Below are 16893 nucleotides of genomic sequence, written 5' to 3'. Positions count from 1 at the left end.
GGTATTAAACTTAACTTCAGCATTTCATAAGAGGAGAAAAAACCCACTTAGAAGTGATTCACCAACTCACGTAAACCACACTCAGTGCTCTGCAGTCTCTGGAGGAAAACACTCAAGCAGGTGCTCAAGTGGTTGACAAAGCTGGATTTTGGAGTCCCTGTCTACCACCAGAATTACTGGGAATCAGTACAGCTTTAAGTCTGGAACTCCAAGAATGGAGCATTAAACAAATTAAACATGGCTTGCAACAAATGCAGAGTCCCTTTGTCTTCCATGGGCTGGTCACATGCTTAAATCTTAAATCTAGGCATGTCAAAAAAGTGCTTTTCAGGATCCAGCCCATCAGCTCCAGGGGTGTTGCAGGAGCCCTGCTCTACTCATGGCCCACAGAATGAGGTCGGGGAGAGCTGGGGATGTCAGGGAGGTGGGCAGGGACATGGGGAGAGAAAACAAACACGGGCTGGTGAGTGCAGGGAAATGGAAGAGGGAAATAAAAAGAGGAACTGAAAAGCGAAAATCAAAACGAAAAGGAAAAAAATAAAACAAGGAAAAAAAAAAAGAAAGTGGAAGAAAGAAAGAAAGAAAGAAAAGAAGTTGAAATTAGAGGAACTAACATGGCGTTACTGGTGGCTGTGGCCGAAACTTCAGCAGAAGAAACTACTCCACACTTGGAACATTTGAGCGTCATGCCGTAAAGGGGCACTGCCATCTGACTGCAATTAAAACCAAAAGACTGAAACAAAACAAAACACTTCGCTCATGAGCACAAACGTCGAAAGGAAAGGGAAAGAGAAGCCGAAAAGAAAGGAAGGAGAGAAGGGAGCCAACCAACCATACCCAGTTTGGGAAGAGAAATGAAAGACAGGCAGGAATTAAAACTCTCTCATCTGTACCACTCCAGATGCAGGGAACGGGGGGAAATGGACAACTCAGATTCGTTGGTGCTGCTGGAGAGGGTGGAACTGTGTTGGTGAAAGTCTTGCCAGATTCAGGGTGTCTCTCTGGCACCCAGGGAAGGAGAAACCAATACTGCTCTCCCAGTCTCTACCTCCTTCTTTTCATTTGTTTTTTTTTTTTTTTTTTTGAGAAATTACTCTTTTCCCTCCTGGCCTTTTTGCTCCAAAACAAAAAAGGTGGCAGGGTTGTGCAGTAGAAGGCAAGAAGTAGGGCTGTGGGGGCTGTGCCTGCTTATCTGCTGTCCTAAAAGCAAGGCAAAGGATAAGTCACTTAGTTTCTCTGACTGGGAGCTGGTGAGACCAGGACAGAGGCCACTCTTTGGTTTTTGGTCAGAGGCCACGTTTTGGTTTTTGGGTTCCCTCCCTGATGCAGGATGGGACTCTTTTATGTCCTGAAGTTAATCCTGAGCTTGGGTGTTTCCTTACTCCCTAACCTGCCCTGAGAGGAACCCAACTGGCTGATTTCTTCCTTCTCACACATTCCGTTCAGGAGCCAAAAACATCTTTGGGATGAACCCTGAGGATTATTCCCACCTGCTGCTCCCACTTTTTTTTTCCTGGATGGGACCAACCACAGAAACAGCCCACTGGGGGCTGCTGGTGTGAGGGGATCTGCTAAAGCACATCCTTGGGATTTTAGCAGCTGATGTGTGGGAATCACCCCCCATCCAGCTCCTCTTCAGGAGCCCAGAAGCCACATTAACTTGGCACTGGCCCTGTTTCTTCCCAGAATTTACTGGTTGTGTGCTCTCCCTGGTCTGCACAGATCCACAGCCACGTCAGATCTGGCTTGGAAAACGGAAGGAGTCTGCAAAACATCCCCTAGACCTTCCTGCTGTGCCTGGCATAAGAAAAGACACGAAATCACTGCCAGAGGACAGCACAGGGTCTGTCATCCCTGGGCGTGTGGTGGGGATGCTGCTGAGGGAGGTTTGCCCCAACCAGGAGGGGTTTTACAGCCCTGCCCTGCCTAGGAGAGAGATCAGGGGGCTCCACAGAGCATTTCTTAGCTTTGGTGGCTCTCTGTTCCGTCTCACTGCAAAAAGACATCCTGATGAGCACCAACACAGCAGCAGCAGTGGGCCCAGTGGCCCCCTTTCAAGTGGCTATTGATTGGTCTTTTCATTAATTACAGTGACATAAATCATCATTCCCATCCAGAATAATGACTAAGGCATCCCACAGAAGCTTTCAGACACAGAGGAACTTAGCTCCTGTGTCCACAGATAAATATCTTCCAGAAGGATGGTGTAAATCCTGTGAGGACATTGGCTGAACCAAAGATAAAGTGGGTCTGGAGAGGCATTAGGTGCACGACCCTTAAAAAATAAAAAAAAAATACGACAGCTTATCCCCAAATCTATAAGTCACAAAGAACAGATAAGCAGAGAGACAGAGAGAGGCAGAGATAGGCAGCAAAAAGAAAAAAAGTAGATTGACTTGAGGAATTTGATGGGAAACTGTACCAGAAAAAACATGAATGACATTGAATCACAGAGAACTGGCCAAAAGACCACTGTAAACACACAACTGTAGCTGCTGTTGGGTGTGTTTATGCAGAAAGTTGCAAGCAGTGGGCACTGATGTGGGTACATTTATCTCCTAATTCCTTCTGGTTGGGGGCATGAGGTTGTTAATATATTGAATTTCCGTAGCAGGTTTAGATTGGCGCCTGTGCATATGAAAGGGAAGCTAATTAGATAATCACAGTGAATAATGCCTTCATTTAATTTAGCTTTTTCTGCTTCCTAAACATCCACAAACAGCTCATGGGCTCATCTGGTGTGTTCACTGGAGCCTGGACTTTGCTACCTTTTTATTGAGCAGTGCTTTCCACCATCCACAGCCTGAAGAGCAGGAGCACTGCTTCCAACAGGAACCATTCCCAGAGGAAGGGCAATCCCAATCCCTTCCTGTCTCAGTGGAGTTATCACCTTTCCCCTCTGTGTTCTGACAACCCAGCTCTGTTCCACCCCATCAGGACACCTGCACAGAGATGATTTCACACAAGGTTTTGGGGCAAACTCATCTTGGGTGATTTCTGTGATCAACAGAGGTAAAAGAAGAGGTCCTCTAAGGGGGGACAAGGCTCCTGTCTCTCCTCAGGAGTGGCAGAGGAAGCCCAGAGAGATTAAACCCAGCTAAAATTAGCCCTGGTGAATATCCCTGATGGTCTCAATCCTCCTCTCTGCCTGTGTGAGCACACAAATGTGGAATAAATGCTGGCTGAATACATTTGAAATTCATTTTAAAGGCTCCTGACATTAAAACATTCATTTTTTGGTAGTAATCCCTTCAAGAGAGCTCAAACACTGGTGGTGGAGTTGGCCACCAATAGAGTCTGTTTTCTGGGATGGTTTTCTCCATTCCCAGACAGGTTTTGGCTTTTCTCCATCTCTCCAGGTATTCACACCCCCTTCCCTACAGCCTGGTTTTGTGATCCACCTATAAAATCACTGCCACTAGAAAAATCTGCATTTTCTGACAGATGTGACAACAATAACCAAGCTATTTCCACTGCTAAGTACAGGGCAGAATTCTTGTGTCTCAGGCATTATTTATGAGAACTGTTGGCGCTGATGAATTTGTGACAACCAATCTGTGGAGTGTGTGCTGGGCTCCTCTTAACATCCAACAGCTCTTTCTTTTTTTCCTATTTTTGGGGGATTTTTTTTTTCCCCACTCTTTTTAAAAATTGTTTTTGCAACACTGAACCATACTTCTTGCCTCTGCTAAAGGAAACACAACGTTTCTTTAGACCATCTCCTCAGGTCCAAACATCTCGAAGGACGTTACTCAATTCTGATTTTCTTCAGATCTACCTTCCAACACGGTTCCCAAGCCCAGGCCAGAAGCAGAGAACTAAAGGGAAAGGGGCACCAGGGCTCTCAAAAGTGCTCCCACACTCTCAGCAGGGGCACTTGGGAAGGGAGAACAAAACCATTGAGCACAGATAAGGCTTAAAAGTGCTGCACACACACACACGGACACGAAAGAAGGGGGGAAAAAAGAGAAAAGAAAGAAAAAAAAACAAAGAACATCAGAAAAACGACTTTTTTGGTTTTGTTTTTGTTTGTTCATTTGTTTTGTTGCCTCGCAGGTTTTGTTTTTAAAGCCCAACTCTGAGTGTGATCAATAACCAGCTGCTGTGTATTAAATAAGGTCACTCCGTGTGCAGGTTGGATTAGAGAGGGAGGGACTGAGAGGCAGCAACTTGCTGCTTTGCTAATCCAATAAACCACTTATTGCAATGCTGACTTTCAAGTGCAATTACCCTGCTCCAGACCCTGCTTTGCAGCCTGGGTGGTTTTTTTTTTGAGTTCTCTCTTTGTCAAGAAGGCATCATCCAGAATGAAGCACTTGCTTGTTAGCAGCTGCTCCAAGCAATGCACCAAGGTCACTTCTCCACTTATTTTTCAACCCGGCAGCAGCTGGTATCTCTGATCACCCAAATCTCCTCTTGTTTTATGGCCATGGCACTGCTCAGGCACCAAAATTTCCCTCTGCTGCAGCCAGGGACCCCAAGGCTTGGTTGTGTCAAAACTGCTGATAAACCATGAGCCTAAACAGGTCCCTGTGTTTCTCACAAAATTGTTAAGGTTGGAAAAGACCTCCAAGATCGAGTCCAACCTTTGACCAAACCCCTCCATGGCCACTAAACTCTATCACAAAGTTCCAGGTCCACTTGTTTCTGGAGCATTTCCAGGGATGGTGACTCCACCATTTCCCCAGGCAGCCTGTTCCAAAGCCTGGTCATCCTTTCAGGGATGAAATTTTTCCAAATATCCAACCTGGACCTCCCCTGGTGCAGCTTGAGGCCTTCCCCTTGTCCTGTCACTTGTTACCTGGGAGTAGATTCTGGCTCCCACCTCACCACACCACTCCCTATTTCAGGGAGCTGTAGAGAGTGATGAGGTCTCACCTGAGCCTCCTTTTCTCCAGGCTGAGCCTCTCCAGCTGCCTCAGCTGCTCCTGGTGCTCCAGACCCTTCCCTAGTTCTGTTCCCTTCTCTGGACACTTTCCAGCCCCTCAAGGTCTTTCCTGGAGTGAGGGGCCCAAAACTGAACACAGGATTTGAGGTGCTGGATACGAACTTGCCTCTACCATGGCTTTTGCCTCCACCACTCAATTAAAAATCACTTTTACCCCAACTACTCAATAGAGCAGTGTCAGGAATATTGAACCTTATCCATATTATCCACCCCTGCCCTCTGAGACTCAGTGGAGCTCCTTTCTCCCTCCACTTGGACAGGCAGGATATATCCATGCATCCTGCGCTTTCTCCAGCAGCCTCCAAAGGTTTCAAACTCTGCCTCCACGCAGAGGAACCAGAACAGCTTTTGCTCTCCTCATTCCTTTGTGAACAGCTTCTTCCTTCCAGAACACAGCTGTTACCCACAGTGACAAATCAAATTCCTGCAGTGGACAATTGGGAGCACAGATCCCTGACTTTCGCAGCAGAGCTTCTCTGACTGCAACAAGAAGCCAAAAAGGGCAGGGGAAAGGAACACACATCTTACCTGGTCATCTGAGGAGACTCAGAGTGTCAGCCTGCCATTTCTGTCCCTTGCTCAGGGATAAAATCTGAGCAAACTGCAGGTTTGCTCCTGGAAATGGAGAGAAGGGCAAAATAGCCACTACCAAAATTTTGGGAGTAACCCAAGAGAGAGCCCTGCCCAGGAGCTGCTGCCCTGGGCAAAGCCCTGGGAGACACCAGGGTGGGGAGAAATGTGGAGTCAACTCTTGGATTTATACTCCAAAGGAAAACAGGTAACACAAACCCTCTGGATTCAGGAATGGAGGCGGTGGAGAAGATAAAGAACCTCAGGTGGCAGCAGAATTTTTTCTCGCAGCAGAGGTTCTTAACTCACCTCTCCTACTGCATCCATCTGCTGCTCTGCTCCCTGCCAGACCTCCAGAACCCATTCCCTTCCATCACACACCTCTGCTGTCCCTGAGACACCTGCCAGCCCTCAGACACGACCCCTCTGTCCCCCAGCTCTTGCCACGTGCCACACTCAGCAGTGCTGAGTCTCTCTCTGCTGTCTCCAGGAGTTAGTGACAAGAGCCACTTTGCTCTCCCTCATTTCTGGGAGGATGTGCCAGCCTTGGCTGAAGCCATTTTAACAAAGAGATGAACTTTTATCCTTCCTCCACAGCAACACAGGGCTGCTTCTTGGATTTTTGGGTCCTGCTGCACTAAATGACAGTGCAAAGACATTAAGTCAAGTGTGTTTTCTTTCATTTTGTTTAAATCTGGTTTTGCTTTTTTTCGTTTGCATCCCCAATCTCCTTTTTCGCCCCTTGCCTGGTTATTGATCACAACCTTGGGTATTTTTGGTTTTTATTTTCACTCTTTACTTAGATGTATTGATAAGGCATACCCTGCCCGTTCCTTCAGTTTCTTATCTGTTATTCCATCTTTGGATACAAGTTTGTTAAAAACCAGAATGCCAATAACCATGTTCACCTGTCAAAAGAGAAACAACACACAAGTTTTGTTCTCAAGTGGGTCAGGTCAAGCTCAGTAACACAGAAGGGTTTCTCCCAAAGCCAGGTCACACCTCTGCAGGCCCCCACCCCCTGTGTCCCTTGTCCCCCGCTGTCCCACCTCCCCAGGCCGTGCATCAGTGAGTTCAGGACAGCAGAATGCAGCTGGCAGCAGACCAGGGAGGCTGGAGAATCATTAAAATTGGAAAAGACCCCCAAGGTCATCAAGTCCAACCCTCAACCAGGTCTCCATGAAGCAGGAGAGACTGGGAACTTCTCAGATTGCTGCAGGGCTGCTTGAACCCCAACACTGCCTGAGGTCCAGCAAGGCAAACTCCAGGCACAACAACAGTTTTTTGGACTAATCCAAATAGAGATTGTCCAGTACAGAGAAGAGCAGTGGATTGACATTGGCTGCTTCCCAAAGCACCTTTGGGAGTCAGAAGAAGCATTAAGAGAATGAAGACAACGTGTCACAGATCTTTCCTGGAGAAACACCACTGCTGCTCTCAAAATAAGAGGTGGAAGGGTGCTGGAGCAAGTAGAAACATCATCTGCTATCTGCTCTGGTGGGGTGTCTTGGGAATTAGTGCAGAAGGCACAGCACTGAGAATTCCCCAAAAAATCAATGGGTGATACAATTCCGTGCAGTCCATTTTCCTCAGGGTGAGAGTAGGGATGTCTGTGTCCATCAGAAACAAAAATCCACAGTGAAACACAGGCTGGACAGAGCTGAGATCCTGCAGAGTGACCCCAAACTCCTCCCTGTGCCTTTCCACCTGCATCCACTGCTGCCAGCTGCATCTGCTGTACGAACCCCATCCCCAACACGTTAGTGACACGCCAGCCCCACCCCTGCGTGGAGGAGGTCATGATGGTGGAAAAAGGAGACATTCTCCTGGCTTTGCTGTCACTGGAACAGCTGCTGGTGGCAGAAACATGTGGTCAATGCTGTTTTGCATGTGGGGCTTGCAGGGAAATGTTTTAAGGCCAAATTCGGAGGTAAATTCATGTGGCTTTATGTGTTCGTGATTTTAAGAGATCCAAAGAGTCACCTGACCCAAAGGAAGGGACCAAGCCTCTGCCTAATTGCCTAAATCACCCCCAAAACAATGACCAATCTTTCTGCTGGTTTCACCAGCTCACTGATGTGGAGCCCACAGCTAGGAATTCACAGAAAATCGCAGAAATTGCAGTTATTTTTGTGTGCATCAGCTGCTGGGTCAGTGGACAGCTGAGACCATTTCTAGAGTTCACCATGGTATTAATTCAGAGAAACAACACTGGCAAGTCAGGCACAGTGACACAGCCAAGGATCAGCAGGAAATCAAAGCCTGGTTATGAGCCTGGAAAGAGAGGGAGCACTTTGAAATCACTGATCCTTCACTGTGGAGGATCCAAAAAGGTTTTTCCCTGAGGTGCAGCCAGGCAGGAGGAAAGGTGGGGTTGAAGTGTGGCTGGATCTATCCTAGGGCTGGCCAAAGTGTGCATCCTCACTCCTAAGGAGCAGGGGAGACAACAAAGAGCAGTTCTGCACTGGTTTTAATCAATCAATTAATCCAGTACATTGATCACCACAATCAACACCCTGCTCTGATCCTGGCTCCACTTCTTTCCTACATCAGGGATACCACATGGATATTCTTCCAATAACATGCAGAGTAGCTTTACTTCTTTGTCTTTGAGATAACTTCCAGAAGCAAAGCCTCAAGCCTGAAATTCATGGAGATGACCACGACCTGACCATTGCTGACCCTGTCCTCACTTTGTTCCATGAGCCTCCCCCTGCCTTCAGCCTGCACAAAACCCACCAGGCTGCTCCACATCAGCTGGGTGAGCAAAACTGCTTCCAACAGCTCTGTGTTTAAGGCAGATCAGGATTTTTAAGAATAAAGGTCAGACCTTTATCCTTCAAAGCTGCAGCTGTTCACTGTCAGTGGCCTGACTGTGAGTTATGAACACTGCTGAAGCTGCAGGCCAACCACCTTCAGAGTATTATCAACTTTTTGAGCCCATCTTTTTGCAGGTTCCCATTTATAAAAAGGCTTTCCATGCTTCTCCTTCTTCTTCCCCAAGCTCTTTGGTGGCTCTACCAGGGCAATATTCATTTGTCACTCTGGCCAGGAATGAGTCAGGGAGTCTAAACGAGGCGTGGGGCCCCTCTCTTGGTGCTGATCAGGGCCAGACACCCCCAGAGATGATTCACCACCAAATATCACCTGCAGGAACCACCATTTGCATGTGCTGACCCCTCTGTGAGGACATCTCATTTCCTCTGCTTGATGGTGAGGCAAATCTGAGCTGCCAAATGGAAGCAGGCTCCTGTGTTTTCCTCACACTTTAAAAGAGGAAAAAGGGAAAAGATCACCTCCCTCGTTGTTGGCACAACAAAAGCAAGGTGCTTTGAGGCAGCAGAGTGACTCTGGGCGCTACCAAAGCTTCCTCCCTCGGAATCACTGTGTCACAACCCCACATGAAAGACCTCAGCTCATACCAGTTTTGATTTCTTGCAGAGGAGGGGCCACTGCTGGCTCTCCTCTTTGTCACCCTGATGGAAACGATGGCTCCGAGGTGGTTTGATGTGCAGTGACAGCGCTGAGAACAGAGGCAGCCCGAGCTTTTGTGGAGTTATTCTCCTGTAAGCTCCCGCTGCTGCGGGGCATTTCATCCCCCAGGCACTGCACGGAACAAAAGCCTGAACTGAAAAAGGAATTGGGAGTGTCAACAACCCCATTCCTGTGGGGCTCTCCAGAGCCTCAGAGGGCATAAAGCTCCTCCACTGGATAAAACAGTGGGCTGGAGAGAAACTGCATGCAGAAAGATGTGGGGGCTCAAACGTGGCTTTAAACCCATCAGGAATTGCTGCAGGAGGGATTTCCTGGAGGTGCAGCAGTTCTCAGATTCTTTCAGCCCTGAGGTTTGTCATGAGCAGTGAGGCCTGAGTAGCAGGGAAGGAATGTCACCTTGAGTGACACCTTAAATTCAAATTATAACTGGCCAAGGTTGGTGTTGGGGCTGTGCTGGACAGAAGAATGGACTCCCCATGCAGGAGCTGGAGTTTAGAAATGCCCACTTTAACCCTGCCATCTCTTTGAATTCAAAGCAAACATGACATTTTAGGGTCAGAAGGGATCCCCACAGCGTTGATTTCAAGATTTTTAACTTCAATTTCAAACAAGGAAATCTGCACACATGCACTGGCTTGGGATGGACCAGGAATAAAAGCTGGCTGTGAGGACACAGCCTGGTGTGAAAACCACCAGGAACAGCATTTTCTGAAGGAGACAATGTCAGAGTTTTCCACCATCGACCTGCACTTCCATCCAGACACAGCAAAACCAAGGTAAAGCATTAATCAGACGTTGGGGGGCTCCAGTGAGGACAGAGGGGGAAGGCTGAGATCTGAGACACGTTACATTTCAGAATCAACCCCATCCCAAATTATTGGCTTCATTATTCCTGAAGGAGGAAGCTCTTTGAAACATAAGTGGAAATAAAGAGGGGCATTCTTGGGTTGAAAGAACAAGGAAATTGCTATAAGATGTAGAGGAGAAAAAAAGAAATCTTTCAGACAAGCTTAAATACCAAAACGACAGCAGCCGCCGGTCCCACGAAGGCATAGAGGAGTCCTCCCTCTAATGACAGCCAGCAGCTGGAAAATGAAGAGAGAAGAGAAAGTGACCCAGTGGCAAATGTCCCCAACAGGCACATGTTGGCTTCTTCCTCTGCCTGCCAGAGTTCAGGCTGGGAGGTGACGCCCCATGGCAAAAAATAAAAAAAATAAAAAAAAATTTCTCAGACTTTAAATCAAACAAGTTTTGCTTCCCATCTCTCCTGAACTTGCATAAAGGCTCCTCTGCCTGGGGACCTGCCCGCAGGAAGACATTTGGCAGGGGAATTCATGCAAAATTAAGGAGAGTGCTCTGTTTCAGACCAGGTCCTGGAAGCAGCTGCAGCATTTGGCTGGCAAGATGATGCTGCTCTTGTCCTACTTACATGGGAGAAGGAGTGGAAAGAGTGGAAATTTTCCTCTGCTCATTTGCTGATCCCTGTATCTTCCAGGGGTGCAGGACATTCCTTCCCTCCCTTTGAGACTGCCTCCATGGGGAAATTCAACAACACAGCAGCAAGGTGGGAATTCACAGCATTCCCTGAGTGGAATTTCTTATGGGATAAGCTGAATGTGAGGCGTGTGGTGCCTCTTCTCCCTCACACCACATAACCTGAGAAGGACATCTCCCTTCTGCACTGACCAGATGTGGAATTTGGGTTCCAGATGTGCCTGGTGCCTTCCCAAACTCAGGGAGCTCTCATTTGAGACCTCTTGGATGAGGCCCTGGAAGTGTCCAAGGCCAGGTTGGATGAGGCTTGAAGCAACCTGGGACAGTGGAAAGTGACCCTGCCAAGGCAGGGGGTTGGAATGAGATGACCTTGACGGTTTCCTCCAACCCGAATCATTCTCTGAGTTTCTGTTTTTCATGTTTGACTGTGAAGTCAGGAAGGAAAAGCTTTTCCCCTTTCACTTGTAAAAGCTCCATCCTTGGAGACATTCAAAATCCACCTGGGCACAGCCCTGGGTCACCTGCAGGCGACCCTGCTCGAGCAGGTGCTTGGACAAAAAAGCCCCCTCAGGCTCTGTGACAGCCGTGAACATCCACAGCAGCACCAGCACTGGAACTGAGATTTTCCTTTTCTTTTTTTTTTTTTTTTTGGTGGGGAATCCAGCAATTCAGGCCATGGACACACAAACTAAGTGCTCCAGGATAGGAGAGGATGGGAATTTAGAGTGTGTCAGCAGCCCCTGGGAAAGTTTGCATGCTTTAACAGGGCAGAACCCTGGAGAAAATGTGGGATGGAGTAATCCTGTTTCAGCAGGAAACGAGCGTGCACTCAGCACAGGAGAAGAGCAGGAAACCACAATGGAGAGGGGAACTTTCTCCAAGCTCTTAACTCAGCTCACCCTGCAGGAATTTACTTGCCCTGCCCTCAGCAAGATGCTTTCATCCTGCATCAGGAGCAAACTGATGCTCCCAGGGAAAAAAAAAAAAAAAGTCTTCCTGGAAACATTTCAGCTTTGTTGATCAGCCTCATATTTTTTTTTTTAACTTAATCTCAGTTGCAAAAAAAGTGTTAATTTTTTTTTCACCCCAAAACAAGGACCATTTCTGAAAAGGCAGCCCAAAAAATGGAAGTGTTTCAAACTGAGAATTAAAAGTAGGATATTCTGGTTTTCTCCAAGGTCTGAATCTTGTTTATGTCTAAATTAAACCTGTAATGTGCTAATTTAATCAATTCTGATTCCTTCCTGATAGCAAGTTGCTCTGTCACAAGCTGTCTGAGCAACTGTAATAATAAAATGAATAATCAGCTGAGGAGGGAGGGAGTAAAAATGAAGCTCTGGAGCTCTGTAATGACTGGAGGTCTCCCAAAATGCAAGAGGAGGGCTCCCAAATCCCAGTCCTTGTCCAAACCTTTTCATCCAATGCTCTATCCTGATTTTTGAGATTTTTTTTCTCAGTGTCTCTTCCAGCTGGTGGCTCAGATGAAGAAATCTGACAGTCGTGCACTGCAATTAGTGATGAGGACTTGGTGCACAGAGGGTTCTCATCCCTGCGGGGTCCCTGGCAGCCCCTGCTCCCCCAGGAGCACCAGGAATTGTCAAGGTGAGCTCACACATCACCAAGCACCAGCCCTGATCCCTCCTGACTGCCTGACCTCCCTGCCACAGCACTTCTTCAAAGCATTTCTGAGGCTGTCAGAGGCGCTGGCTGCCAGCAAGGGAGAGGAAAGGGTGAAGGGATATCTGAGAGACAGAACTGACAGCAAACCCCAGCCTAGTGGAGATGCTTTTAGCCTCGTGCCTATGAGGCACAGAAATATTTGCATTTTGCTAAGAGGTTCCCTTGTACTTTCCAAGGGATCTCTTCAGTGATTTTTAAAATAAAATTATCACTGCAAGGGAGGAAGTGAATGGTTTAACAATTCCTTATCAGTGTTTCCTTGACTGACAGCAGCTCTTGTGTTCAGCACAAAAAAAAAAAAAACCCTTTTTTTGCAAACCATCTGATCTTTTGGTGACTCTGCCATGGCACAGATGGGAGGTGGTGGCTTTTGTCCTGGTCCTGGGAAGGGCTGGCTTCCACTGAGCCCTTTTTCACACTGTCCAGGCACAGCTCTCACTTCAACCCTGTGTAAGATGAGCCAGCACCAACAGAACATTTTGTAAAACTGAGGTTACAGTCGGGAATCAGGGCTGGCCCACCAGTGCTTATCCAGAGCTTAACCCAGGAGCTGCTGAGATACCTGTGGGTCACAAAAGCCCCGATGCAGTGACACTCCAGGACCCTGAGAAATTTGCTGTGTGCAGGCTGTGATCTCAGAAAACTTCTGATGAGCTCTCTGGTGGGGAAGAATGCGTGCTCCCAGCACCAGTGGCACAACCTCAATTATTCACTTCAAGCTTTAGGAGGTTGTTTGTGAAGATTTAGAGGTCCAGAGGCAATCCCTGGAGCACCAGCTAAAAGCAGAGTTATTATTCAGGCACTCAGCCTAATCTAAGGAGGTGATCAGTGCCAGGTCCTTTAGACCTCTGGTACCCCTCAGACTTTGAGACTGGAAGTGCAGCCTCTACCCTGCCCCAGCATGCTCCAAACAACAGAAAAATGTCCTTTCAAATGCAGTTCAGACAAGAGAAAGGAAAAATCCCTTGTTGGAGTGTCCTGAGTAATAAAGGCTGAGTGAATGGCTGCTGGGAATCATCACTCACAGAGCAACAGACACACCCCAAATCCTGCAGCACATATTCAATTTTTAATATGAACCTCTCTCTCCCTCCTCAACTCGTGACTTAGTGCAGTCTGGCCAGCTAAATGGTAAATATTAAACATACTACAAGCTCCCTAAACTTACCACAGGCTCTGATCTCTCTGCATTAGAGCTTGGAGACACAGCCAAGGCTTTGATGGGACAATTCTTGGTGGGACAGACCCCTGTCCTGCTGCTCAGTTGTGTTTTCATTGTTAGAAAAATGCTTCATCCCATGTACAATAAAAAAAAAAAGGACCAAACTGGGTGAAATCCCTGCTGAGGACTCCTGATGGAGTTTGTTCCAGTGTGGTTGGGCCACCTTTGGCACATCCTGAAGATCCAGCTGGGCTGGCAGATCCAGCCTCAAGACACATCACACATTTCACACCCTGCCCCTTCCACCAGCTTTGCTCTGAGAGTCTTTAACACCAAGATTAATTCTGCAGGGCCTTCAGACACTTGCAGCTGTCCCCAAAATGCCCTCATGACCATGTCCTGTAGTTGGATGTCAGGGTTTTTTTAACCACTGTAAGTGGGATGAGAAAAAAACCCCTGCTGTTGAGTGTTAAATTCTATGTTCACCTAAATATCAGAGCCCTGCTTTGACTTCATGTCCACTCCCACCACAGGAGCTTATGCACTGCTCTCAGGATCAAAAATTGTAGGGTTGAAGATGCTTTAAAAGGCTCTGTGTGGTTTTTAAAAGTCCCTTGTGGTTTATCTTATCAGCTCTTGTCCCCTTCTTCCAGAGAGGAATGTGCTGTGATTAAAGCTTTCCCTTCCTTCTGCAAGATGGAAATATTGGGCCTTGAAAATCTGCAGTGCCCACCTGAAATGGCCCATGAGTGTCCAGTGGAGACAAAACCGGGTTGAAAGGACAAGATCATCTCATTCCAACCCCCTGCCATGGGCAGGGACATCTTCCACTGCCCCAGGTTGCTCCAAGCCCTCTCCAAGCTGGCCTTGGACGCTTCCAGGGATGGGGCAGCCACAGCTTCTCTGGGCAGCCTGTGCCAGGGGCCTCCCCACCCTCACAGGGAAGAATTTCTTCCCAATATCCAAGCTAAACCTCAGGTTTTGGAGTTCAGCTCTGAAATTGCTGCTGTGCAGTGCTGACTTTGCTCTGGAGGAGAGGTAAAACCAAGGGCCTCCCCACACAGAGCTTTTAAGCCTTTTTGAGCAGGAAAAGAGGCCTAAGTGTGAATGCACTCCAGTCTGTCGGGGCACCCTGCCCAGCTGGGCCCACAGCAATATTTGTTCCGCGTTTTAAAATGCACAAAAGTGTAAATGTAAATCTCTCATTACAGAGATGCTCCATTTTATTCAGCATCAGGGCTCGTGAACCCACCACTCAATGCAAGTGAGCTCTGTTCAACTCGGCTCTTGGGAAAGCCAATTCCAGCAGGAATTCAGAGAACCATGGAATGGTTAGTGTTGGAAGAGACCTCAAAGATCATCTGGTCCAATCCTCCTGACATGGGCAGGGACAACTTCCACTATCCCAGGTTGCTTCAAGCCCTCTCCAAGCTGGCTTTGGACACTTCCAGGGATGGAGCAGCCACAGCTTCTCTGGGCAACCTGTGCCAGGGCCTCCCCACCCTCACAGGGAAGAATTTCTTCCCAATATCCAATCTAAATCTATCCTCCTTCGGCTCAAAGCCATTTTCCCTTGTTCTGTCACTACATGCCCTTGGAAAAAGTCCCTCTCCAGCCCCCATGTCTTTTAGGTACTGGAAGGTACCAAAATTACAACAGGATGGCAGCGTTGGGGATGTCTGATGGGATCTTTGAGCTTGAGAGGAACTGCTGTTCTTCTCATGACTTTGGTGGGACTCACCAGCTTCACCCCACACTGGGAAATGTGGAAAGGAGGCAAAAGGAGGGACCACAGAACCATGGAATATCCCAGAAAAGGCACACAAGGATCACTCAAACCGAACTCATCAAAATGGACTTGCTGGTCTGTGAAGGCCCCACCAAAACCAGATGTTTCTGGTGAAAAACATCCTGATAGCAGTGCTGAGAGCACAGGGTCCCCTTCCATCCCCTGTCTGGATATCCAGCCCTTGGATGCAAGGAATAACAGAGCCTTTAGGGCTGAAAGGAGCCAGAGCATTGGCAGCCAAAGGAGGAGAGCTGGAGTGACCAGGCAACCCCTGGGAACGCTGGAGAGTCAGCCCAGCCTCTTGGCCACCTCACCCTGTGCCAGCTGGAGAGCAAAGCAGGAGCCCAGCAGGTTTTGTCACATGTTGACACCCTCCTGGCTGCAGTCTGTGGGGTGGGAGATGCTGGCACAGTGGTCCAGGGCAGAAAACAGGGAGAGCTTTCCTGCACGTTCCTCCCCTCACCACCCAGGCACTTTTGTGCGGTCAACGTTGCCCAAAAATCTCTTTAACATTTTTGACAGAGCCACAAAGCTTGTTGAACCAATTCCCACCAGCCCATAAACAAAAAAAGAGAAGCAGAAATATCTAGGACCTCCCTCCCATCTCCCTGAGGCTTGTTCATTATGAATTATTCTCATGGATGTGCCTGGAGCCAAGTGCCAGAAGGCTGACCCACGGTAAATCCAATGGGAATTTATTTGGGATCTTGGTGATGTTTCTGCAACTCAGGCTGTGTTTTGTCCTCTCCTGAGTCAGACAACAACCACTGGGTCCCTCTCCACCAGGACACACTGAAGGTGGGACAGCCAATGCATCCTGATGCCAGCACAGACTTCAGCAATTCTGTCTGTGGATTTGCACTCGAGAAATCCACAATCCTGAGCCCTGTGCCATACAAGAATTCAGGTTGCAAAGCAAACAGAAAACGCTGCTGTGCTGCTTTAATTCTCCCCTGCAATTAAAATGCAAACCCTCGACCATTTGGCCGTGGGTGTGCAGGATGTGGTGGGAATTGAGGGAGAGCAGGAGGTTCCACATGACATTTCCTCAGTGGGATGAGCGGAGCTGCATCTGCTGCCGGCCACATCAACAGCTCCAGTCCCAAACATTGCCCATGTGGGCTGCAAACCCCTGCCCTGGAAGGCTCTGGAAAATTATGGGAGGCAGTAGGGAAGAGCCCTGACTTACTGCTACATAAAACATCATCCCTGAACTGTCACTGTGTGTGAAATTTCTAAGGTTTTTCACAACAGAGGGAAAAAATATTTTCTCTTTTTTCCTTTTTCATTTAAAGTGTTACCAACGCTCAGCTCTGAGTGATGCATTTTTTACCTCTCCCATTATTTCTTTTCTGTTTTCCTTCCCTCATTATGAGCACATAAAAGCTTCCTAAAGACAAAATCTGTGGAATTTGGAAAAGAGGCAAACACAGGCTGCTGTCAAAACCTTGGTTTGCACAAGTCAGGCTCATTCTGCCTAAAACTGAGCTGAGCAATTTTGAAAATTTGGAGTCAATCAAGCACAAAAACAGATTAAAAAAATAAAAGGCGGTTAGCTGGTTTTAATTTTTAAACATCCTAAACTTTAAATATTCCACATTCATCCCCTTAAAAATACATTAAAAAGCTCGAAGTAAAAGGTATTTAGATCAAAGTGATGTCACAAATACAGCATAATAATTCGTCCCTATGAACTTGTTTTTAAGGGAACACACAATCCAGCTTGGTCAGATGATGGACTGAGGAGGCAAGGAT

General features: G+C 47.6%; 1 protein-coding gene across 13 annotated transcripts in view; it reads right to left on the bottom strand.

The window, feature by feature from the left end:
* The window catches only part of ADGRB1 (adhesion G protein-coupled receptor B1), a 288288-nt gene that overhangs the window by 33760 nt on the left and 237635 nt on the right, over positions 1–16893 (bottom strand). For 9 of the 13 annotated variants that reach the window (XM_054514932.1, XM_036404287.2, XM_054514939.1 and 6 more), the window contains 3 exons: positions 10032–10098; positions 6341–6426; positions 615–713 (listed from right to left, as the gene is read on the bottom strand). In XM_054514932.1, the coding sequence (XP_054370907.1) occupies positions 615–713; positions 6341–6426; positions 10032–10098 (252 nt within the window). The remainder of the gene's footprint in view (positions 1–614; positions 714–6340; positions 6427–10031; positions 10099–16893) is intronic. The other 4 variants (XM_054514947.1, XM_054514954.1, XM_054514955.1 and 1 more) reach the window with 1 other exon arrangement.

Source organism: Molothrus ater, chromosome 1 (assembly GCF_012460135.2).
Source record: "Molothrus ater isolate BHLD 08-10-18 breed brown headed cowbird chromosome 1, BPBGC_Mater_1.1, whole genome shotgun sequence".
In the NCBI taxonomy this organism is placed as follows: Eukaryota; Metazoa; Chordata; class Aves; order Passeriformes; family Icteridae; genus Molothrus; species Molothrus ater.
This window is presented reverse-complemented; position numbering and strand designations above follow the sequence as displayed.